The sequence below is a fragment of the Bison bison genome, unplaced genomic scaffold (assembly GCF_000754665.1).
Source record: "Bison bison bison isolate TAMUID 2011002044 unplaced genomic scaffold, Bison_UMD1.0 scf7180017864286, whole genome shotgun sequence".
Taxonomy (NCBI): domain Eukaryota; kingdom Metazoa; phylum Chordata; class Mammalia; order Artiodactyla; family Bovidae; genus Bison; species Bison bison.
The window spans coordinates 3,077,520-3,102,681 of NW_011494858.1; the positions used below are offsets into that span (position 1 = coordinate 3,077,520).

The following is a 25,162-nucleotide window of genomic DNA, read 5'->3' on the forward strand; positions in this document are numbered from 1 at the left end:
GTGACTAGACAGACCTTTGTTGGCAAATGTCTCTGCTTTTGAATATGCTATCTAGGTTGGTCATAACCTTCCTTCCAAGGAGTAAGCGTCTTTTAATTTCATGGCTGCAGTCACCATCTGCAGTGATTTTGGAGCCCCCAAAAATAAAGTCTGACACTGTTTCCACTGTTTCCCCATCTATTTCCCATGAAGTGATGGGACCGGATGCCATGATCTTAGTTTTCTGAATGTTGAGCTTTAAGCCAACTTTTTCACTCTCCACTTTCACTTTCATCAAGAGGCTTTTTAGTTCCTCTTCACTTTCTGCCATAAGGGTATGATTATAAAAGGGCAAAACTAGGTACCTTTGTGGGAATGGAAACGTTATGTACCTTAAACATGCATCAATGTCCATAACCTGATTGTAATCTTGTACACAGAACTTCAAGATGTTACCACTGATGGGGAAACTGAGCAGATATCTCTATATTGTTTGTTACAGCTACATATTAATGTACAATTGTCTCAAAATAAAGTTTAACTTAACAAAATCAGGAGCTTGGACAACAAGTAGAATTGAGCAAGATACCTCTTCTTTCCCGCCGCCCCCCTACCCCCGCCACCTTTTCAGAGAAGTACAAAAGCCCCAAGGCAGCGGGCCAGATGGGGTCAGGAATTTGCTCCATGTTGTGCAGATCCAAGAAAAATAATCTTCACCCACAGTTTTAGCATTCAGAACCCACTGCCAAGCATTCACTGTCCAATCTTGCCTGTCTTGGAATTTTCTCTGCTGTTATCTCCTCTTTCTCTTACATTTACCTTCCCAGCCAAAATGCTGACACAAATACACATACCGCAAACCAGAAATGACTTTTTAAAAATGTATTTTTAATTGGAGGATAATTGCTTCATGATGTACTGATTTCTGCCATACAACTACATGAATCAACCATAAATTTACATATGTGCCCTCCCTCCTGAACCTCCCTGCCACCCTCCACCCCAGCCCACCCCTCTAGGTTGTCACAGAGCACTGGGTTGAGCTCCCTGTGTTGGGAGGAATTGAGAGAGTAGCACTGAAACATCATACATTATTATATGTAAAATAGATAGCTAATGGGAAGTTGATGTATAAAAAAAATGACTTCTAAATGGCAGTGTGATACACTCTGCATTTTAGAAACGATCTCTCCTACTTTCGAGTTCATGCTTTCCACAAAGTTCCAAACTTCCCACATCTTATTTGCACAGGAATAGAATTTCATCCTTTGTGGTTTGTTGATGACAAGGCCGGTGTTCTGTATTCTAACCTGCGCCACACACTAAATAAGGATCTAACTGTAATTGCCCTGGGCTTCCCAGATGGCACTAGGGGTAAAGCACCCACCTGCCAATGCAGGAGGCATAAGAGACGTGGGTTCGATCCCTGGGTTGGGAAGATCCCTTGGAGGAGGGCATGGCAACCCACTGCAGTATTCCTGCCTGGAGAATTCCATGGGCAGAGAGGCCTGGAGGGCTACAGTCCACAGGCTCGCAAACAGCAGAACACAACTGAAGTGACTTAGCACACACACATGTAATCACCCCACAGAGAGGAGATGGTGGACTTTCTCTTCACCTTAGGAGAGACCCTGTTGACTCTTCTCATTTTGAGCACTAGTCAGCCACCCCAGAAATGAGTGGCCGTAAACCAGTTAATTTCTCCTGCTCTGTCTGTTGGATTTGTTTTACTTGAAAAGACCAAATGTCTTTGTTCGGAAGAGAGTCATGACACAGTCAAACTCTTTTAACAAAGCACATTTTGTTTTCCCCCAACCTCTGGAAATTTCAAATCCTCTTTGAGCAAACTCAGAATTCTGGCATCTCATGGGTGGGGAACAGCACAACTTCCATCCTTGTTCCAAATCTGTCCAAAACACTACTTCCTTGTCTAGCCATAAAACCACAGGTACATAAGCGATATGTCAGAATGAAAAAAGGGTTGTAAAAATATGGCCAATTGTGCCATATTGAAAGGAAGAGTTCTTTTTTTTCAGTGCTATTGGGTTGGCCAAAAACTTCAAGTTTTTCATAAGATGTTATGGGAAAACCCAATGAACTTTTCGGCTAACCCAATATACCTGTGGCTGCTCAGGTGGTGCTAGTGTAAAGAACCTGCCTACCAGGGCAGGAGACACAGAGATATGGGTTCAATCTCTGAGTCGGGAAGATCCTGGGAGAAGGGAATGGCTACCCATGCCAGTGGGGGCTTTCCTGGTGGCTTAGCAGTAAATAGCCCACCTGCCCACCTAACCCCTAGGGTGAGGCAGGGGATGTAAGTGACTCAGGTTCAAACCCTGGGTCAGGAAGAGTCCTTGGAGGAGGGCATGGCAACCCACTCCAGTATTCTTGCCTGGAGAATCCCATGGACAGAGGAGCCTGGCGGGCTACAGTCCACAGAGTTGCAGAATCAGATATGACTGAAGTGACTACATACACAATACATATCTAGCTGGCGAGGCTTCTGCTCAAGGCAAAGTTAAAGCACCCTCCTCCTACAAATAAGCAGTTATTCCCGCCTCCCCAGCTGCTCCCAGCTTTTCCAAGAACAGAACACTGCTGGGACCTGAACCCAGGTTTTCTTCCCAGGACTTGACTCAGCTATCTGCATCTTCAGAATGAGCTGTATCCTGAATTCCAAACTCCCTGAAGCTGCTTGGAGATACTGCAGTTGTAGATTACATTCTTTAGTGTGGGAGGCCCATGGCTTTCTAGGAATCATGCAGTTTGTAAGCGTGAGCGAAAGGTCACAGATCCTCAGAGCCTCCTTGATGTCAGCCTTTCTGAGCGCCGTGTCTCCACTGACCACTGCCTCAGTTAGTGGCCTCCGGTTGGGCTCAGGGCCCTCCCAGGGCACCAGGAGGAAGCCCAGAGACTGCCCAGTTCAGCTCTCAGGGGACCAGAGGCATGACTGCCGGGAAGCAAAGAGCTGAGCTCTTTGGGAAACCAAACCCAAATGAAGTTATCTGGCAAGAAAGGGTCAAATGACACTGAATTTTTGGTATTGAGTATGGTACAATGCATTCTTCTCCTTAAGAAAAGCAGACCGCAAATATCCCATATTGCATATTAAAAGGCTTTTGAAAAATTGTAGCTGGTTGATAAAGGGATTTGAGTGGGAGGGATTAAGCGTGGTAATGATGCTATAAACTTCTTATGGTCGTGTGATCTGGGCTTCTGTAAAAATAAAAGATAATCTGAAGAGGCCATTTTATAATTAAATAAAAAATTCAGTTCTTTTATACAAACTGAGACTGACCCCCTCTTCTAGAATCCTCCTTTATCCATCTGCTACTAGCCCTAGAAGTAGACAGATTGACCTTTTTATTCTAGAATATTCATGTGCCAATATATAAAAGGGGGCTTCCCTTGTAGCTCAGTCTATAAAGAATCTGCCTGTAATGCAGGAGACTTGGGTTTAATTCCTGGGTTGGGAAGATTCCCTGGAGGAGGGATAGGCTACCCATTCCAGTATTCTTGCCCAGGAAATCCCATGGACAGAGGAGCCTGGTGGGCTACAGTCCAAGGGGGTCACAAGAGTTGGATATGACTTGGCGACTAAACCACTAATGTATACAAGAAATCTGTAAAAATGATGAGACAAACTAAGTATGAGAAATACCACATTCACCTTATTTCTGTGAAATATTAATAATTATTTTTCACTCATCCTTTTAAAAGAGGGGTTGGAATAGAACAGCTTCTTTGCTCTTAAGTGTGATTAATAAGGAAATGTAGCAGAATGTTTGCAAAGCAGAAAAGCAGCACAGAGAACAGCATCAGGTTCACTTACAGTCCAGGGTTCCAAGTTTATGGCTCAGATCATAGTGAAAAATAGAACCCTGCTTTACATGTATCCTATCTATAGCTTGTCACTCCTTCGACCACCCAGAGAAGGAACCCACTAACATATTAACAGTGTAAGAAAGATGATGTGAAATCTAAGACTTTGGCAATAGCAAGAGGGTTGCTATGATCTCTCTCAAAAGATGAATAACCATTGTCCAACTTGCGCTATGTGGAAATCTTTTCAAACTCTGACATTTCCAGCAGAGTCTGTTAGAAGTGTTGGTAAGTGGACAGAACTTTTTAAAATGTGCAGGTATGGACAGGGAGGTCTGGCGTGCTGCAGTCCATAGGGTTGCAAAGAGTTAGACACAACTGAGCAACTGAACTGAACCAGCCAATCGATTAAGCACCTTGTAAGCATTATCTTCAGTTTTACAATGATCCAGTTTTGTTATCCGCCCCTCCCCCCATTTTACAAGTGGGAAAACAGACACTAGTAACACTGTTACTCTGAGTCACATAGTTAATAAGTAAGGGAGGTTAAGATTTGAATGTAGTTCTCTTTGACTCCAAACCCCATGTGTACTTCTTCTTAAGTCACTGCACTGCTTTTGATGTAAGAGGAATATTTCTGAAAGAGGTGGGGAAAATAAACTAGATTTCTGGAAAAAAAAAAAGTGCAGGTATGTTTGTATGGCCTCTGCCTGTAAGTTTTCTGTTGGGGTCATGTGGACCCTAGAACGTGATGTGGCACCAACCAACACTGCTCGTGGGGTTTGATTTACCAAGGAGAATGGCACCCCACTCCAGTACTCTTGCCTGGAAAATCCCATGGATGGAGGAGCCTGGTAGGCTGGAGTCCATGGGGTAGCTAAGAGTAGGACACGACTGAGCGACTTCACTTTCACTTTTCACTGTCATGCGTTGGAGAAGGAAATGGCAACCCACTCCAGTGTTCTTGCCTGGAGAATCCCAGGGATGGCGGAGCCTGGTGGGCTGCCGTCCATGGGGTCGCACAGAGTCGGACACGACTGAAGTGACTTAGCAGCAGTAGCACCAGCAGCTACTTACGAAAAGTTTCGGGGTTGTATTAGTAAAGAGATTCCTTGATGGAGAAATTCATACTGAATTCCACTCACCTGGAAAATAACCTAGTGGAATTCTAGAGAAGAAGCTAATTTTCTTCATAATTGTTTTTTCCCCTAATCAATCTATTATGGGAAATAAATCCAGGTAAAATATGCAGCTTGAAAATATTTACCACACAGTTCCAGGATCATCCATGGATACCAAAAAATCCACAGGTGCTCAAGTCCCTTATATAAAATGGCACAGTCAGCTTTCTGTATCATAGAGTTCGGCATCCATGGATCCAATGATCTGCGTAATGAATTTGATCTAGAGGACTGTTCCTTAGAGTCTTTTCTTTCCATAATTATATGTGTCTACAGCTCTTAATTTTGCAATGTTCTTTCACATATGACATCACACCTAGATCTTGAAATCATAGTTCTCTTACAACTAGAGGTTCTCTCTGCTTGCCTTTGCTTTTCTCTCCTTTATATCTTCCCTGGTACTCCCACCTGGTACTAAGTCACAGAGCCAAACTTCTAATTCAGAGTTTTTTCATTGTCACCTCCCTCCCTCAACACCTGCCCACAGGGAGCTTTTAAAGACGTTTTCTACCCTCAAGAAACTAAATACTTATTGCTGTTGTTCAGTCACTAGGTCGTGTTTGATTCTTTGCAACCCCATGGGCTGCAGCACGCCAGGCTTCCCTGTCCTTCACTGTCTCCCAGAGTTTGCTCAAACTCATGTCCATTGAATCAATGATGCCATCCAACCATCTCATCCTCTGTCACACCCTTCTCCTTCTGCCCTCAATCTTTCCCAGGATCAGGGTCTTTTCTAATGAGTCAGCTCTTTTCATCAGGTGGCCAAAGGATTGGAGCTTCAGCTTTAGCATCAGTCCTTCCAATGAATATTCAGGGTTGATTTCCTTTAGGATTGACTGGTTTGATCTCCTTGTAGTTCAAGGGACTCTCAAGAGTCTTCTATAGTGCCACAATTCAAAGGCATCAATTCCTCGGCACCCAGTCTTCTTTATGGTCCAGCTCTCACAACTGTACATGATTACTGGAAAAACCATAGCTTTGACTATACGGACCTTCATTGGCAAAATGATGTCAAATGAAATACTAAGGAACAGGATTTTGTTAGGGTTGTGTTTTGGAGGGCCACAGACCATTCTAACATCCAGTTTTCATCCTGTTGATATGGTTCTGCTGCTGCTGCTAAGTTGCTTCAGTCGTGTCCGACTCTGTGTGACCCCATAGACGGCAGCCCACCAGGCTCTGCTGTCCCTGGGATTCTCCAGGCAAGAACACTGGAGTGGGTTGCCATTTCCTTCTCCAATGCATGAAAGTGAAAAGTGAAAGTGAAGTCGCTCAGTCGTGTCCGACCCTTAGCGACTCCATGGACTGCAGCCTACCAGGCTCCTCCATCCATGGGAGTTTCCAGGCAAGAGTACTGGAGTGGGGTGCTATTGCCTTTTCCGTGACATGGTACACTCTACTTCAATTGAGGAAACATCTATTATGGAGTATCTCCTAGGTGCCAGGGCTGTGCTGAGTAGTAGGGATACTCTGTCAGTTACAAAACCTTTTCTTTTTTTTTCCAGAACTTGAGGGAAAAAAAGGATCATTGATCCCATTCTCCAGGTGAAGAAACTGAGGCTTAGGAACTAGTATGTTACAGGCTCCTGTGCTAACACACAGGTAGCAAAGGACAGAGCTGGAATCCAAACTCTGGCCTCCTGATTCTGAATCTTATGCTTTCCTGTGGATCCATTATGACCCATTCTACTTTTTTCTTCTCTTATATCAGGCTTCCTCTGCATATTATTTTAAAATTCATTTTCATATATTTGGAGCAATAGGGCACCAAGTTTTGAAATTTGTAAAAGTTTTTTTAAAAGTTTTTATTCATTCATTTGCTCAACATTTATTGAGCCCCTAACATCTACCACTTACACGCAGCTAAGGCATGCTATTCTGGGCATCAGGTGCTGGCCACATTTATTACATGTATCAGGTCATTTATTCCCAATAACACTATGAGGAGGGCTATTTTTATTCCTATCTTATAGGTATATGAACTGAGGTTTGGGCAGGGCTGGAGTTCAAACTCAGATGTTTGGACTTCAAAGCTGGACCTCTTGAGTGCCACTGTACATCTATTTAATCCCAGGCATCAAGGGGCCTCTAATACACAGTGCAGACCCCTGCTTACAGACACACAAATTAATTATATCATAGAGCTGTGAATGCAAAAGGGAAAATCTTATGACTGCTGTCCTCTTGAATACTATGTGGAGTTTGAAAGAGTTTTTCACGAGTCACCTTGGAATCTTGTTAAAATTCAGACTATGCTTTGATAGATCTTGGGTAAGGTCTGAGAGTCTATCTTTCTACAACTTCTAGATGGTCTTCCCTGGTGGTTCAGTGGATAAGAATCCTCCTGCCAATGCAGGGTTCGATCCTGGGTCCAGGAAGAGTCCATAGGTGGGGGAGCAACTAAGCCCGTGTGCCACATCTACCAAACCTACGTGCTGAGACTGCTGAAGCCCGTGCACCCTAGAGCCCACACTCCACAAGAGAAGCCACTTGCACTGAGAAGCTCGTGCACTGCAACAAAGAACAGCCCGCACTCACTGCAACTAGAGCAACACCGTGTGCAGCAACGGAGACCCAGCGCAACCCAAACAAGTAAACAAACACTGGGTGACGCTGATGCTGCCAATCCGGGGACCGCACTCTGAGCTGCAAGGCAGGTGGTCTCTCCACTTCTGAGCTTGAGGTTTTCCCGGTAGAGTGACTTTGGGCATGCCATTTAAACTCTGGGCCCTAATTTTACAGTTTTCTGTAAACTGCAGCTACTTAGGGAGAAGGCAATGGCACCCCACTCCAGTACTCTTGCCTGGAAAATCCCATGGATGGAGGAGCCTGGTAGGCTGCAATCCTGCTGCTGCTGCTGCTAAGTCGCTTCAGTCGTGTCCAACTCTGTGCGACCCCATGGACGGCAGCCCACGAGGCTCCCCTATCCCTGGGATTCTCCAGGCAAGAACACTGGAGTGGGTTGCCATTTCTTTCTCCAATGCATGAAAGTGAAAAGTGAAAGTGAAGTCGATCAGTTGTGCCTGACTCTTAGTGACCCCATGGACTGCAGCCTACCAGGCTCCTCCATCCATGGGGTTTTCCAGGCAAGAGTACTGGAGTGGGGTGCCACTGGGGTCACTAAGAGTCAGACACGACTGAGTGACTTCACTTTAACTTTTCACTTTCCTGCATTGGAGAAGGAAATGGCAACACACTCCAGTGTTCTTGCCTGGAGAATCCCAGGGACGAGGGGGCCTGATGGGCTTCTGTCTCTGGGGTCGCACAGAGTCAGACATGACTGAAGTGACTTAGCAGCAGCAGCAGCTACTTAGAGTGTAACTGCTATGTGTAAAAATTCTTTACCAACTATAAATTTCTAGGTGAATGGAAAATACTTATGTTTATCATTATCACTATTAAATAACTGAATTTGAACACATATCCCTCATCAACTAGGTCTGAGTATTAATTAGATAGCCAGGAAATATAAAAATAAAATCAACTCTAGGGAAACTCAGTAGCTTAAATGGAATGGAGGAGCATGACTGAATGAAAGGGATCTTGTTGATGTGGTCTCCATGAAAGGGATGTGAAGGAATCCTTTGAGCAGGGCACTTGCTGGCCCTTCTGAAACCATTCCACTGCCTTTTGGGGGAGGGGCTGTAGTCTGTGATTTCAACAAACCCCACATTTTGACCACCACCTAAAGTTGGCGGCCAAGGGGAAAAACGCAATAAATAATCTTACTCTTTTGACCACAAGTGGAACTTTTCCTGTCAGCTAGAGTAGAACCCTCACCATCACAGGAGTTGGAGGGGTTTCAGGCTTTGTAGATATCACTTCATTTAATGCAGTGTTTAACAGTCTGAAGTCTTTCAAGTCTTTTGAGTCCTAGAGACATTTATTTTTCTGCCATCTTCCTCCCCATCCTACAGAGTCCTTCCTTTCTGCTCCTCGAGGGGACAGCCAAGGTTGAGCTGTCAGCTGAGCACACAGGAGCACCATGTGCTTGAAAACCAGGAGGTTGCTTAGATGACCCAACAAGCACTGCCAAATGTAAACAATGAGCTGAAAAAAAAAATCCTTTAGGACTCTGAAATTACTAAGTTTTTAGTAGAAAAAGTTTCCAGGCCTCAGTTTTTCATCTAGAAAAAAATGGGGTTCAATGAGATGACCTCCAAGGCTGCATGCGGCTCTAAAAACACAGTTGACTCTTGAACAAGGTGGAGGTTAATCCAAGTATAATTTACAGTTGGCCCTCCACAGCCAAGGTTCTTCTGCATTCAAGGATTCAACCAACCAGGGTCCATGCAGTACTGTAGTATTTACTATTAAAAAATCTGCAAGTGCAAGTAGACCCATGCAGTTCAAACCTACATTGGCCGAGGATCAATTGCACTATGATACTACTTGGCGTAAAGAAAAGCATACAGCAAGTAGTTAGGCACTAATTTTGTGAGATGATCTCTGCTAGAACACACTGATGATGCCAGACTGAAGGATGTGTAGAACACACCTGCCTGTGTTTGCTCTCACCAGGAGCAGGAAGGCATCCCAGGGCCGTGTCTCCAGAGTCCAGATGCAGTGACACTATGGCCCAGTCAGGGGAAGACTCTGTTCATCATAAGCCCCTCTGCAAGCACCATCTGCATTAACGATGTTACCAGGGCCACACGATAAAAACAGCAATGATTCTTAGCCCTGGTCACAAGTGTTGATGTTTGGCCTTTTCGCATTTTCTAGCACTCAGCTAGTCTTGTAAAAGGGGACGCCCTTTGCACCATGGGATGCAGGCTTTCTTCTCTTGCCTGTACTGTATGTGTGGGCAGCACAGTACAACTCACTGCTGGACCGGGTCAGAGGTTCTGCTTTTCCCATGTCTTCACTTCTGTCTAACAGGATGCAGTATATGACATCTCTGCGTCTCAGCCCAAGCTGATTGGTGGAGAGATGACTCAGCGCCAACCACAGGCACAGGGGGAAGTGAGCAGAGAAGGGTTTCTGAGTGCATCCTTTATAAAATGCATCTGCTCTGCTAGAAATCCCTCTGCTTTCCTATCTTGACCAGCTGCAATGGCATTCTCCACATATTAAGTGGAAGTGTGAATCTTACCACCGCTTCTGTCTGTTACAATCTAACTCAATTAATTTGATGTGCTAGTGGGTCATCAAAACTATATATTTTCCTCATGTTTTAAACAATGTGTGAATTCTCCAGAGGAGGAGAAATACAGTTCTCAGTGCATTTTCTATTGTACTTTATTCTGAGAAAGCTGGATTAACAACCACTTTTCAGCACACTAGGATGTCCTGTGGGAAAAGGATAAGTTAAAAATAAAAATCCCTTCTTTATTGATGGGTAGGGGCCACAGGTGAGCAGAACTGGGATGAGAAGCCGCTCCCTGGATAATATTTCACATGACTGATCATTGGGACTTCTCTGGTGGTCCATTTGTTGGGTGTTTGCCTGTCAATGTAGGGGACACAGATTTGATTTCTGATTTGGGAGGATTCCACAGGCCACAGAGCAACTAAGCCTGGGAGCCACAGTAACAAGCCCATGTGCCGAGAGCCCGTGCTTCACAAGAGAAGCCTGAGTGCTGCAACTAGAGACTAACTCCAACTCCTGCTCACTGAAACTAGAGAGAGCCTGCACGCAGCAACGAAGACCCAATGCTTGCCCAGAAGTAGATAAATAGATAAAAATTTTAAAGTAAATGACTTATTATTAATAAAACCAATAAGGATGAAGTTAAATGGCACCCCATTCCAGTACTCTTGCCTGGAAAATCCCATGGACAGAGGGGCCTGGTGGGCTGCAATCCATGAGGTCGCTAGGAGTCGGACACGACTGAGCATCTTCACTTTATTTTTTCACTTTCCTGCATTGGAGAAGGAAATGGCAACCCACTCCAGTGTTCTTGCCTGGAAAATCCCAGGGACAGGGGAGCCTGGTGGGCTGCCATCTATGGGGTCACACAGAGTTGGACACGACTGAAGCAACTTAGCAGCAGCAGCATGCCTAACTTGCAAAGTTTTAAGAGAAGATCCTTATTTGAATAGGAGGCTAATTAGAGACAACCATTTTTTTTTTTGCCTGGTGGCTCAGATGGTAAAGAATCTGCCTGCAATGCACAAGACCCAGCTTTGATCCCTGGGTCAGGAATATCCCCTAGAGAAAGGAATGGTTACCCACTCCAGTATTCTTGCCTGGAGAATCCCATGGACAGACGATCCTGGTGGGGTACAGTCCATGGGGTCACAAAGAGTCGGACACGACTGAGCAACTAACACTTTCACTTTTTTTTTTTTTGTCTTAACTCATTTACTTTTGTTCTGAATGTTTTGGGAGATATTGCTGCAGACTCTTTATCATCTCTCCAACTCTTCACATCTGGAATAATTTTAACTGACTCTCTTAACATTTTCGTCTCTAGAAACTCTACTCATGAGCATTAGTAACAAACATCTGCATAGTTCTTCCCGATGGAGAAATCAAGGTGTAAAACTCAACCAAATTCCTACAAAATTATTAATATGGTAGGAAAAAAAGTATCCAAGGCTAGTAACAAGGTTTTGTTTTTTTTTAAACTTTTTAAAACAAACACCCCAAATGTGAAAAAACAAACCACAAAAATGCTTTCAGATTCTAAGAGCAACTCTTAGAACACCCCTAAGCCTCCCAAGAATATATTGTTAAAAATCTCTTTTCACTGGGATGGGCCACAACCCCAAGGGAAAGCATGACTCAAATGGACTTAAAGCGTGATGTCACAGCATGTAGAACACACAATCATTCTAGTCAACCTCACCTGCGTCAGGTTGCTCAACAGGGTACACTCTGAAGGCGTCAAATGACTTGCAAACTCCACCCAAGGTCCAAAGTCTGGGCAAACTACCATGAATCGTATCATAGACACTCAGATAGCAGTTTAGGACAGCCTTGTACATGCTTCCCCAAGGGACAGACCTGACTTAGACTTAGGATTCCTCTGGAGTTGGTGTCCATGGTGACGGGGAAGTACAGTGGTAGACTCCCGGGGCCGGGGAGCCACACGCTCTTGAATATAATTATACTCTTGTGATCTGTGTAGCTAATTGTAGGAGCTGTTGGTAAGCAGTACCAGGAGCCTCTTGTTCTTTTCAGATATGAGGAACAAAAGCCCTGCAGGACAGATGTTTCTTGTTTCTGGGTACAATCTGATTCCAAAGCCTGAATCAGTCTCCTGCGACTGCAAAACAGCAGCCTCCAGGGCTCAGCCTCCCTCCAGCAGATTGTCCGTTCCTGAGTTTACAAAACACTCCTTCCACAGTGAAAAGACTTGGTGGTTCTTGACTACAGTGGAAGTTCCCCGTGGCTCAGGTGTTGCTTAGTTTTAAGGTGAGTTTAAAAACATCAGTATTGATTGTACCTGCACTTTGTCTACAATTTAAAAACACATGTTTGAAAAGAAAAATCAGTAGCAGGTGGATGAAATTTGTCACAGATGAGATGCAGGATGGGGGAGAAAAGTCCATCCTGAGGTTATTTTTTTTTGGCCACACCTTGCAGTATGTGTAACTAGTTCCCTGACCAGGGATAGAACCCCCGCCTCTGCAGTGGAAACGTAGTCTTAACCACTGGGCCACCAGGGAAGCCCCATCCTGAGATTCTTACAGATCAAAAAAATGTGAATGTTTTTTAAATGGAAAAATGACCCATGGTATGAGTTAAGACAAAGCTATTGTAACAGAACCCAGTCAGAACCAGAAGCAGCTTTGCAGCGTTCCACTATTTGTCTTTCCTATCATGTACTGTGGGCCTCCCAGATGGCGCTAGTGGTAAAGAAAGTGAAAGTAAAAGGGAAGTCGCTCAGTCCTGTCCGACTCTTAGTGACCCCATGGACTGCAGCCTACCAGGCTCCTCCATCCATGGGATTTTCCAGGCAAGAGTACTGGAGTGGGGTGCCATTGGTAAAGAACATGCTTGCTAATGCAGGAGACATGAGATATGGGTTCGATCCCAGGGTTGGGAAGGTCCCCTGGAGAAGGAAATGGCAACCCACTCTAGTATTCTTACTTGAAAATCCCACAGAGGAGCCTGGAGGGCTATGGTCCACAGGGTTGCAGAGTCAAGCATGACTGAAGCGACTTAGTGCATACACACACAGCATATCACCTACAAGTGTTTTGTATCTCCTTCCAGCAGATAACCACTATTTCTGTCTCGCACTAAACACTGACCCAAACCTGCTGGCTGCTCCACCTTCACACCGAGTGTAAAGCACAATTCCTCTCAGAGATGCTGGTGTTTAAAAGATATCAATATTTTAGGCAAAAGAAATAAAGTTCCAGCAGTAGACTTTTAGAAAGTACTTGGAGAGAAGCATCACCTGCCCCATGAGTTTTCCGTCATAAAAACTTGCAGCAGAAACAAACAAACAAAAAACTGAACTGCAAGCCAATGAACGAGAGAGTCCTACCTGAGCACCCCGTTTCCCAGCAGGAAAAAAACTTGTCTTCTGCATTTCTTCATCTATGAAAGCAGGGGGGCTGGAAAATGATGAAAATTCCAAATAGGAAGCTCTTATGTATCAAGAGCTGCTTGAGGACCCAGGGACTGGCGATGACTACAAGCCCACCACCATCTCCAACCAGAGACAAATGGGGGAAACGAAAAGGCAATCACAAGGATCCACCTATCCTATCCTATCCTGGATGGGTGGGCCAGTGGGAGGTGGTGGGAAGGGGTGGTTAGGAGATTAGGAAAGGCCTTCCTGAACAATGCTCACGCATAACAACCGACACCTGTGGATCTCATTAAAGGACAGATTCTGATGGAGAACGTCCGGGGTGGAGCCTGATCTTGGGCACTTCTAAGATGTTTCACTGGTCCGCGGAGCACACTCGGAGGGGTGGGGCCCTAAAAGGATTAACAGCTGAGCTAAGACAAAGGCTAAGCATAAATAACTGTCATCCTAGGCAGAGGGCAGTGCAGATACTGAAGCTAAAAACACTGTTGAATATGGGAAGTGGCATTCAACATGCTAAGGGAAATTTTTATGTGAAATATTGTTAAATGCAAATGCAGACAGTAAGAGCTCCATGCAAACATACAAATAGATTTGCGAGAGTTGCATGAAGGTGGTTAGATGAGGAGTGTTTCCCCTAACGCCCCTCCCTCATCTTCTTCAGACTCTCAGTAATGAATTTATTAAAACAACAAAACAACTGAATTTCTCCTCTGTGGGCTGGGTAGAGGGGAGAACTCTGCCCTGGGGTGTCTTAACAAAATGACCGTGAAGCTTCTTTCTATCTGGAATTATGTGATTGTTTCAGATACAAAGCTACTTAATAACTGATAACCACAATTATTAGAATGTGCTAATAGTGACATAAAAACATGTTTTTGAAGGAATAATATTTTATTTAAAAAACTAATTAAAATATTAAAGCATGTGTTTTATAACCTATTAATAAATTTTTCCTGGGGAAAAGTGCAAGAGGATTGTATAGAATTCAGGCAGGAAAAAGCCTCAAATCACTTGATTTCACAGAGCCATGAGTGGTAACCTGATGAGGAATTCATTGTTTGGTGCCCCCAGAACACATTGCTGACCCCAGCCAGGAGAAAAACTTTCAGTTTCTGATGCAGAAGAGAGAGTTATGGTTGTCGAGGTCATAGAGCCCCAGGTTGCATGTCTATGAGGTGTGTGTACAATGGCTCTGTAGAGGGGACTGTTAAAATTACTGTAATCTTTGTTCCAAATCAAATGGACTTCCCTTGTGGCTCAGCGGGTAAATCTGCCCGCAATGCGGGAGACCTGGGTTTGATCCCTAGGTTGGGAAGATCCCCTGGAGAAGAGAATGGCTACCCACTCCAGTATGCTGGCCTGGAAAATTCCACATGCTGCATAGTCCATGGGGTCGCAAAGAGTCAGACATGACAGAGCAACTTTCACTTTATTCCAAATCAGGCATGTTGTGGAAAACCACATCATGTAATCTTCAGTCAACTGCCAGCCCTAGCTGAAGCAGGACACAAAACAAATCTTAAGACCACATTGCCGTACACAACACAGTCATCACAGAGACCCTCCCCCCACACATTATCTGGGTAAACACACACCCCAGGTGATGCTAATGCTACAGGTCTTGGCCCTTACTTGACCAACAAGGCATCCCTGGAACCACCTGAGACTGAACTTCAATCATCAGTGTCCCGTGGACATGGTTGATGGGTTTCTCCCATCACTACACTTGAGCTAACAGTTTACCTGTTAAAGTATCTATTTTATTGAAAGGTCTGTGAAAGAATAGAAAGTACCTTAAGATATCTTACAAATAAGATACCATTCAAGATTCTTATACGAATCTTGTGAGACAATTTCAGACTCCACTCTCTCTATCTAACAGCTGAGAAAACTCAGCTTCAGGGATGGTGATGAAGAATGTTAAAGTCTCCCGAATCACCCAGTCGGTCAGCTGCAGAACTGGTTGTTCGCATCAGGCCTTCTGATGTTCTCACCCCAATTCCAGAATTCTTTCTAGCATACAACCCTGTAACTTCTAAAAAACAAGCAGGCAACTATAAAGGGAGGTTTTTGAACTCAAGAGGCATTAAAATCTATGAAACCTTTTAAATTACTTTTTAAAACTTAGATTTTCCTAAGAGTAGTTTGGGCCTTTGCCATAGGCCCAAATTGCATGTCCTTTGTTCAGTTTTAGAGGAACCTAGGAATACTATGCAGAGAAGGCAATGGCACCCCACTCCAGTGTTCTTGCCTGGAGAATCCCAGGGACGGGGGAGCCTGGTGGGCTGCTGTCTATGGGGTTGCACAGAGTCGGACACGACTGAATTGACTTAGCAGCAGCAGGAATACTATAAATGTATGGTGTTGGCATATAAATATTCTTAAAATTTTTTAATTGGAGTATAATTGTTTTATACTGTTAGTTTCACTAAAGTGAAAGTGAATCAGCAATATGTATACATATATCCCCTCCCTCTCGAACCTGTATCCCACCTTATCCTCATCTCACCCCTCTAGTTCATCACTGAGCACCAAACTGAACTGAAATATTCTTATGTAAGTTGTAGTATATGAAGTAAAAAAGCACAAAAAGATTTGCTGGTGATTTGTAGGTTCTTAAGGACAACCCAGATATAATATATATATAATATATAATAGGTTGTTGAATTAGTTTTAGTGAGAGACTTTTTTAAACTTACATTTATCTTATTTTGTTACATATGCTCATTATAAAACAATATTAGAAATGGTCATTTGGGATTTTCATATGAACAAAATAGAAATACAGTAGTTCCCTATCTTGAAGATACTGGATCAAAGGAAAGTTTCCTAATGTGTTAAAAGAGACAGTTTGTTAAGGATTACTACAACGGGATATTAAACATAAAGACCAATTTATGGTGAAAAAGTGGATCCTTTAGGACTTCTCAAACTTTAATATGTATATGAATCACTTATGGCTCTTGTTAAAGTGAAGATTCTGATTGAGAAGGTCTGGGGTGGAGCCCAAAACTCAGCCTTTCAAGATATCCCAGGTGATGCTGATGATATAGGACCTGGGACCTCACTTTAGCAAGGCGTCATTGGAATCACCTGAGGGTAAACTTTGACCAGCAGTGTCCTGTGGACGTGGCTGATGGGTTTTTTCATGTTACCCCATGTACCTATTAAAGTATCTATTAAGAGGTTTGTGAAAGAATAGAATGTACCATAAGATATTTTACAAATAAAAAATGTTGCTGACTTTCCTGGTGGCAAAGTGAATAGGAGTTCACCTACTAATGCTGGGGACACTGGTTTGATTCCTGGTCTGGGAAGATCACACAAGCCAAGGAGCAACGAAGCCCAGGAGCCACAGCTACTGAGCCTGCGTTCTACCCTGCATGCTGCAACCACTAAAGCCCAAGCACCGAGAGCTGGGGCTCTGCAGCAAGAGACGTCTCCACAGTGAGAAGCGCGGGCACTGCAGAGAAGATCCAGCACAGCCAAACATTAAAGAAATGAATAAAATTATTAAAAAGTTTCTAATTTTCTAGACCTGGCTTTACTTTTTATTTCCCTTCTTAAGTAAGCAAAATGTGCACAAAACTTCTGATAGTGGCTTGATTTTTCTCTTTAGTAGGTGAAGGCAACTCAGATATTTTATTATCCTCAGAAATACAGTTGCAGATCACATATTTTACAGACGAGGAAAGCTAATCATATTGAGATTATGGGATAAAAGTAAGATTGTAAGATTTAGCAAAAAAAAAAAGAAAAGAAATAAAACTTCAATCAACCACCATCAAAAAGATGGGATACCCAGTTAAATCTGAATTTTACATAAAAGATTAATGTTTTCAGTATAAGTATATCCCATACAATATATATACTTAGGCTAAAAACAAAAGACAACCTTGTTCATCTGAAAATCAGACCTAACTGGGGTTCCTGTATTTTATCTGGCAACCATTGCTAAAAACATACCCTAGATTTTAACTTACATATAAGTGCTAGGAGAGCAGATGCTGGGGTGGAGAATTAACAGACCCACTGACAGTGTTGTTGAAACATCCCAGCTGCACAGGGAATTGCTTTCTGGACTTGCCAGAACCAGATGGAGCACTTGGCTATTACTGCCTTGATTTATGGAAACTTCTTTTGGGAGATTTGTGCCCCGAAGACCACCCTTTAAAAAAATTATGATATAGGGTAAGTTGGAAGTAAAGCTAACAGGAATCTTGTATCAGTAGCTTCCTTTCTGGAGAAGAACGAGGTGGCACAAAGCAGGAAGGTTTTTCTTCTAGTTCCCTGTCTTTTCTTCTTGTGGAGATGTTCAGTGGGAGAGTGAAAATAGTGGTTCCTTAGACTCATGAGAGGTGATTCTTAATACACTACATTTTGGCAGGTTGATTGGATTTAAGATTATCTTTGAAGGAAGGAGGTGTAAGGTGGTTGCAGGCACTCTCGCCACTCTTGCTTATTGGTTGGTGAAAGCTGACTCGACTAGCTTTTAAAGAGGGTAATTTAGTCTTCTGATTTCACTTTTATGTATACAAGCCAATAAAAAGTCTCAAAAATTTTAGCAAAAAATTCAGGAATTGCCTCATTTTCCAGTTGCTTTTTCTTGCTTATTTTCCCTTCTACTGACTTTAAATACCAACAGTCATTCCTGCCATGATGTTTATAATCATCTCTAAGAACCAAGGTCTGCCCATCACCAGAATATTTTTGAGTGTTTTGATGCTGAAAGCTCAGCTTCTCTGTGGTGCCAAATCGAATCTTGGAGATAGGTTTCAGTGAAGTAGAGAAGAATAGCTCTATTGCTTAGTCAGGCAAAGGGGGCCACAGAGAGCTAATGTCTTCCAAACTGTGTCCCAACTTGGGGAAGATAGTGGGAGGTTTTATAGTAATTGCTCAAAGAGGGTGTGATCAGCTTGTAGACATTCTTCTAATGGGTTGGTGGTGAGGTAAGTTGGCAACCTTCAAGTCCAACTGGTCTGGGGTCTACATGCTTGTGGGCAGCATATCATTGTTAATTGTTAACTTCTCCACCTGGAGGGGTTTCAGTATCTGCAAAACAGCTCAAACATATTGTGTGTATCCATTGATGGGGAAACAGGATCTTGCCCCAAGGCTGCCCTTGACTGTTTCTCCCTGGTCTCACAACCCCTCCCTTCTCTAATTAACAACTACTTGAATTCACCCATTGAATTCAGGGGACGTTACAGAAGCTGAATGAAAGTTGCTTCCTATAATCAAAGAGATGGGGACACAGAAAGGCCTTGGGCTCAGGAGCCCCACAGGGCCCTGGCAAGGTATCAGTTTTGATCCTGCTTAAGCAGTTGACAATTATGAATTCCCTATTCTGGTAAAAATACAGTAAATCCAATTAATTCCTACTTTTAGGAATTACTTTCGAGAGAACTGCTGCTGCTGCTAAGTCGCTTCAGTCGTGTCCGACTCTGTGCGACCCCATAGACGGCAGCCCACCAGGCTCCCCCGTCCCTGGGATTCTCCAGGCAAGAACACTGGAGTGGGTTGCCATTTCCTTCTCCAATGCATGAAAGTGAAAAGTGAAAGTGAAGTCGCTTAGTCGTGCCTGACTCTTAGCGACCCCATGGACTGCAGCCTACCAGGCTCCTCCGTACATGGGATTTTCCAGGCAAGAGTACTGGAGTGGGGTGCCATTGCCTTCTCCGTGGAGAGAACTACTAGTGATATACGTATGCATGCTAAGTCGCTTCAGTCGTGGTCAACTCTGTGTGACACTGTGGATTGCAGTCTGCCAGGCTCCTCTATCCAAGGGATTCTCCAGGCAAGAATACTGGAGTGGGTTGCCGTGCCCTCCCCCAGGGGATCTTCCCGACCCAGGGACTGAACCCAAGTCTCCAATGTCTCCTGCATTGGCAGGTGGGTTCTTTATTGCTAGCACCACCTGGGAAGCCCTTATATATATATGTATGGCAGACACTTATCAAACAAAATGTATTTAGTAAAAAAAAATTAGTGAAAGCTAAATTATGATAAGGTAGGAAAGCTAATTTCACTTGAACTAGTTCCTCACCCAGTCAGCATAGGAGTTATACAATCTATTAATATCTTCCATTGTCCCCTCCTCCTCTTCCCCAATTATTCCATCAGGAACACTAGTGGGTTAAGTTACCTTGGAAGTTAGTTATCAACAAGCCATTACTACCCACAGTCCTAGGATGGGATTAAATACCTTTACAACTTGTTTTTGTTTTTAGAAATGATTTAGCTGATTTCAGATACTTCAAAATACACATTATTTATAGTGCAGTGTTCGATTTTTTATCTCTAAATTTCAGGTGTACTGATTCTGGAAGAGATGAAGAGGACAAGAGTTATTACACATAACCTTTAAGGTTGCTCTAGTAATCTAAGTGACACTCACTTGGAAATGGTCTGTGGCATGAACAAGTCATCAGAAAGAGGAAGTTCTCTTAACTGAAGGAAATTTTATGAGAGGCAACATTTACAGTAAAAAATTACAGCAAGTTCCTATCAATGTAGCTGTCCTTTCAAATATTTCTTCTGGACTCAGGAGTAATCTATTCAACTTTGAGAAGAAGGCATGTAATTTGAATTTCTGGATCCTAATCTGTTCTATTTTTCAATTTGGAAATTTCAAACTAAATTGTTCACAGCATACTGTCAGTCTTTAGTGATATAAGTGATTATATGAAGTGGAAGTGAAGTGTTAGTCTCTCAGTCATGTCCAACTCTTTGCAACCCCATGGATTGTAGCCCATCAGGCTTCTCTGTCCATGGTATTCTCCAGGCAAGAGTACTGGAGGGAGTAGCCATTCTCTTTTCTAGGCGGTCTTCCCAAGCCAGGGATCCAACCTGCATCTCCTGCATTGCTGGCAGATTCTTTACTGTCTGAGCCACCAGGGTAGCCTGATTATGTGTATATTTCCTTATTATCTAATGACCATTGCCTTGGTAGTAGCAAGCAGTTTATTAATATCTTAAATATATACTTTAGAAGAGTGGTGCAATTTCCCAAAGAAGCAAGTTTCTGCATCAAGCTTTAAGTGTATGACGTGACAGCCAATGAAAAATGTCAAAATCTGAATAGATCCTCAAATTATGCATTCATATACTAAAACAAGTAAGACTGGAAATGCCCTCATAGGGTGGCATAGCAAAGTTTCTATGGCTAAAGAGCTGAAGCAAGTGTGACCCTGGACTTGCTGTCAAGGGTGTATGTTTGCATTTTCTAGACCTCTGGAAACAGTGACAGCTCAATCTAAGTTAGTATTTCACTGTTTGGACAGTTTAGATTCAGAAGTTTTATGGTTTACCACGTCACTAAAATTCCTTTTTAAAAATTTTTCCTGCTTCTGAAAATACCCTCAATAGGGGAACTGTTCATTGGTCAGTCGATAAGTCATGTCTGACTCTGTGATCCCATGGATGGGATCCTCTGTCTTCTAGCCTCCTCTGTCTTCCATTATCTCCCAGAGTTTGCTCAAATTCACATCCATTGAGTTGGTGATTCCACCTAATCATCTCATCTTTTTCCACCCTCTTCTCCTTTTGCCTTCAATCCTTCCCAGCATCAGGGTCTTTTCCAATGAGAGGGCTCTTCAAGTCAGGTGGTTAAAGCATTGGAGCTGGAGCTTCAGCTTCAGCAACAGTCCTTCCAAAGAATATTCAGGGTTGATTTCCTTTAGGATTGACTGGTTTGATCTCCTGGCAGCCCAAGAAACTCTCAAGAGTCTTCTCCAGCATCACCATTCAAAAGCATCAGTTCTTTGGCACTCCGCCTTCTTTATGGTCTAGCTCTCACATCTGTACATGACTACTGGAAAAATCATAGTTTTGACTACATGGACCTTTGTCAGCAAAGTGATGTCTCTGCTTTTCAATATGCTGTCCAGGTTTGTCATAGCTTTCCTTCCAAAGGAGCGAGTGTATTTTAATTTCCTGGCTGTTATCACCATCCACAGTGATTTTGGAGCCACTGGACCACCAGGGAAGTCCCAGTGCATTTAACATTTGCTGAATGATGTGACTAATGTTTAAGAGCCCTTATACAAGTTAAATAGAGAAGGAAATGGCAACCCACTCCATATTCTTGTCTGGAAAATCCCATGGACAGAGGAACCTGACAGGCTACAGTCCATGGGGTCGCAAAGAGTTGGACACAATTTAGCAACTAAACCACTAGCATCACCATACAAGTTAAACATTCTTGCTTTGCTTATCTGGATAAGAAGCTAACGATGGCTCCAACTGTTTAAAGTTGGCCTAGGCCAAAGGTGGATAATATGAGAATAAATGAGAGCATGATATATGTGAGAGTCTCTCCCTTTTCTAGGAGGGAGGAGATAATTAGAATTGAGCTTGCCTACCCAGAACCTCCAGGCAAGATTACATCAAACCCTAGTCAAGGGACTTCCCAGTGGTCCACTGGAAGACTCTGTGTTTCCAATGCAGGGTGTCCGGGTTCAATCCCTGGTCAGGGAACTAGATCCCACCGGCCTCAATTAAGAGTTTGCGAGCCACAACTAAAGATCCTGGGTGCTGCAACTAAGACCTGGTGCAGCCAAATAAATAAATATTAAAACAAAACAAAACAAAACAAAAATCCCTAGTCAAGAAACAGCAGGGTTGTAGAACAGACCCTCGGAAAGAGGTCAGGATTCCAGGTTTCTCCCCACTTTGCCAGATCATTTAACAACCTGTGCTATTTGGCACACGGGGAAAAATATCTACCCAATTGTGTTTAGGCTAATAAGATCAGTGGGCTGTGTATATTTAAGATAATAAGATGGGGTGGTTCTCATCTGTTGTCAGAAACTTCAGAGCTTCTGAAGTTGAAGTGACACCCTTTCTTTGCACCTTACCCTCTTTGGCCTACTTGTGACTATCACAGAGCTAGGTTTTTAGCATCCTCTGATGAACAGTTTCTTATTAATCTGGATTAGTTTCATTTTTCTAGATTGTATTTCAGCCTTTCAGTATCTTACAGCTTCCCCTAAAGGAGTCGAAATAACAGAAGTGTATTCTCAGTGACTTTTCTCCACTACACTGGAATGAGAATGGGTGAATTTATGTCATCTGACCTTTGGAAATTCTTAACATTTATTTTGCTGGCATCCAGCAAGGAATACACCCAAATTTCCACTTTTAAATATTCTGGCTATATAGATGTTTTTGCACTATTTTTAATGTAGGTGGAAGTCTAGAAGGTTTTATTAAAGCTGTCTAACTATTAACCTACCATTTATCCTACTCTGAAATAACTAATTAATTTCTTTTGGCATCCACATGATTAAATATGTGTGTGTGTGTGTGTGTGTGTGTGTGTGTGTGTTTCTGATAATAAGTGGTAGAGAGTGAAATTTTTGTGAAGTGAATCTTTGATCCATGACAGTATAGTTAAGTAACAGGACAATTATTATACTCAGGACACTAATTTTACTTTCAGTTTTTGGCCACACCATGGGGCATGAGGGATCTTAGTTCCTTGACCAGGGATCAAACTCATGCCCCCTGTAGTGGAAGCACAGTCTTAACCACTGGATCACTAGGGAAGTCCTGATGTGAAATTGCTTTATATAAAGATGTAAGTGAACAAAGCGCTACCATCTTAAGGTTCTTAAGAACCGTAACAGAACTTTGGCTCCTACATATCCAGAATATCTGTCTTGAAAAAAAATAAAAATGAATGTACTCAGGACGCTTTGCTTAAAAATATCTTCCGCACATTCTGATAATGTGCAGTATGAATATTTACAAAAGGTCTGTGTTCTGTGCTATAGGAGTTGTAGACATTAAAGGCCCCTTCCAGTTAATAGAATACCAAGCAGGGTACATAGGGTCAAAAAAAGTTCAATAGCTGATGATATTGAATGCTTGCTATATGCTAGGCATGGTTGTTCCCCCATAAAGAAGCTGAGAATGGGGAAGAAAGCGTTTAGGCAAGAGAGTTATGATGATATGATATAAAGAATAATGAGGAAAAGAGAGGTATAAAAATTGAAGTTAATAGTAATAAAAATAAGTATTTCACAAACTGTGTACATCTTTAAATAGGCTATCTTACTAGGATCATGCCTTGAGGATGATTTTTTTAAAACAAGAAACTTTTGGATAGTAACATAAAATCTAACATAATCTAACATGACATAAAATGTTAGATGTAATCATTTCTATTTAAACAGACCCTTTAATTTACCCCTGAATGTGTCATCAGTTATTTGATTTTTTTTGTATTCAAAATGTATGTACTGCAAATTCATCCTCTCTGTTTTGCATAATTGAAATAACCCAAACCACTTTGCCAACTTTTTTTTTTATGCCTCCCACCAAGGAAATTACAAGACTTCTATCTAGTTGGCTATATGTTTCCTCTTCTAACAGAAGACGGCATTATAGGAAGCAGGTGGAACAAGGTGATGGAAAAGCGAGAGCCTGGTACAAGCAGACAGATCCTGATCAGACATTCAAATGAGCTTTCGAAGGAGTGGAATAGTGCGTGTCAATAAGCTACTGGATGTAACTACTTCCTACTCTGGGCTCCGCCTTGGAGTACAGCCTGCTGACTCACGAAGCTGCTCCGAGTTAGTTTCTGCTGGGTTTTCCCACTGCCTGCTACACGTGAATCATGCTGGAATGAAGTTTCTACCGTATCCTTAACAACCGTGCACAAACCAGGCACCGACAGTGAACTTCAATCTTTCCAGTAAGAACCAGACTCTGGGCTAAGAGGGTGAAAAATGATGTGGCAGGTACCAACGCTAGCCAAGCCGCCAGATGACAGACTGCCCCCCTCCTTGTCACTAGCCCCCCAGTTTCAGCTTGGTTTCTCCCACCCAGGTAGTTAAACTCCTATCTTGTCTGGCAGCTACCAGCTGCCAGATCACTGAACTCTGCCCTTGCCTCACTGGTTCTCAGGTTTGGCTGCACAATGAAATCACTTGGAGATAAACACATGTGGACACACATACACACACCCCCCACATCAACAAACCCCAAACCGATGCCTTGCTGTCATCTCCAAACTTGCCTAATTCAAGTGGGTTAGGATGAGATAACTTACATGAGGATTTTTCGAGCTCCTCAAGCGCAAATTTTGGGAGCATTGCTCTTCCTATGCAAGTGAAACCTGTCAGTTACGCTTACCCAACGACCACCGGCTGGGCTCCCCAAACCTCCTATCTTGGTGATCTACTAACAGCCCCTAACCGGTATCTCAATTTGGCAGCAAAGAAGGCTGGCAAACCAAGGAGCATTTTCAGAAGGGACGCTGGCTAGACGACCCCCTCCCCGCTCCTTTCCTTGCTAAAAACTTAGCTAAATTTGGCGCTTCCCCGAAGTATCTCAAACGCTGTTATTCTTTCTGTTACCTTTTGATCTCTGTTCTGTTTCATTCCACAGTGTCTTGTTCGGCAAAGCTGGAAGGCTCGGGTCCTTCGGATTAGAAGCTGGTACTGCTGAGTCAAACCTCAATCGAGACGCGACTGCACGCTTCACCTCGCCGGGACCGCCGCCTCGCAGTGAGGCCGCAGGGCAGATACTATGCTAATCAAGAAAGTTCTTCCGTCTCCTCTCGGGCGGGCGGGTGCAGGTTTGAACACTTAACCCTTGGTCTTACGTGACTGCGCTATAGTGTGTTTAGTGACCGCCTTTTGCTTGGCGGGTCTGGACCACGTTCCATGTTTTTTGAAA

The 25,162-nt window shown here is 43.2% G+C and overlaps 1 protein-coding gene across 2 annotated transcripts in view; it reads right to left on the reverse strand.

The window, feature by feature from the left end:
* The window catches only part of MAPRE2 (microtubule-associated protein, RP/EB family, member 2), a 189,443-nt gene that overhangs the window by 162,937 nt on the left and 1,344 nt on the right, over positions 1-25,162 (reverse strand). The window contains exon 1 of one of the 2 annotated variants that reach the window (XM_010849763.1): positions 24,841-25,134. The exons of the other annotated variant lie outside the window; for it this stretch is intronic. Coding sequence (XP_010848065.1) covers positions 24,841-24,864 — 24 coding nt within the window. The 5' untranslated portion in view covers positions 24,865-25,134. Of the gene's footprint in view, positions 1-24,840; positions 25,135-25,162 lie in introns of those variants that run through there. 2 annotated transcript variants of the gene reach the window in all.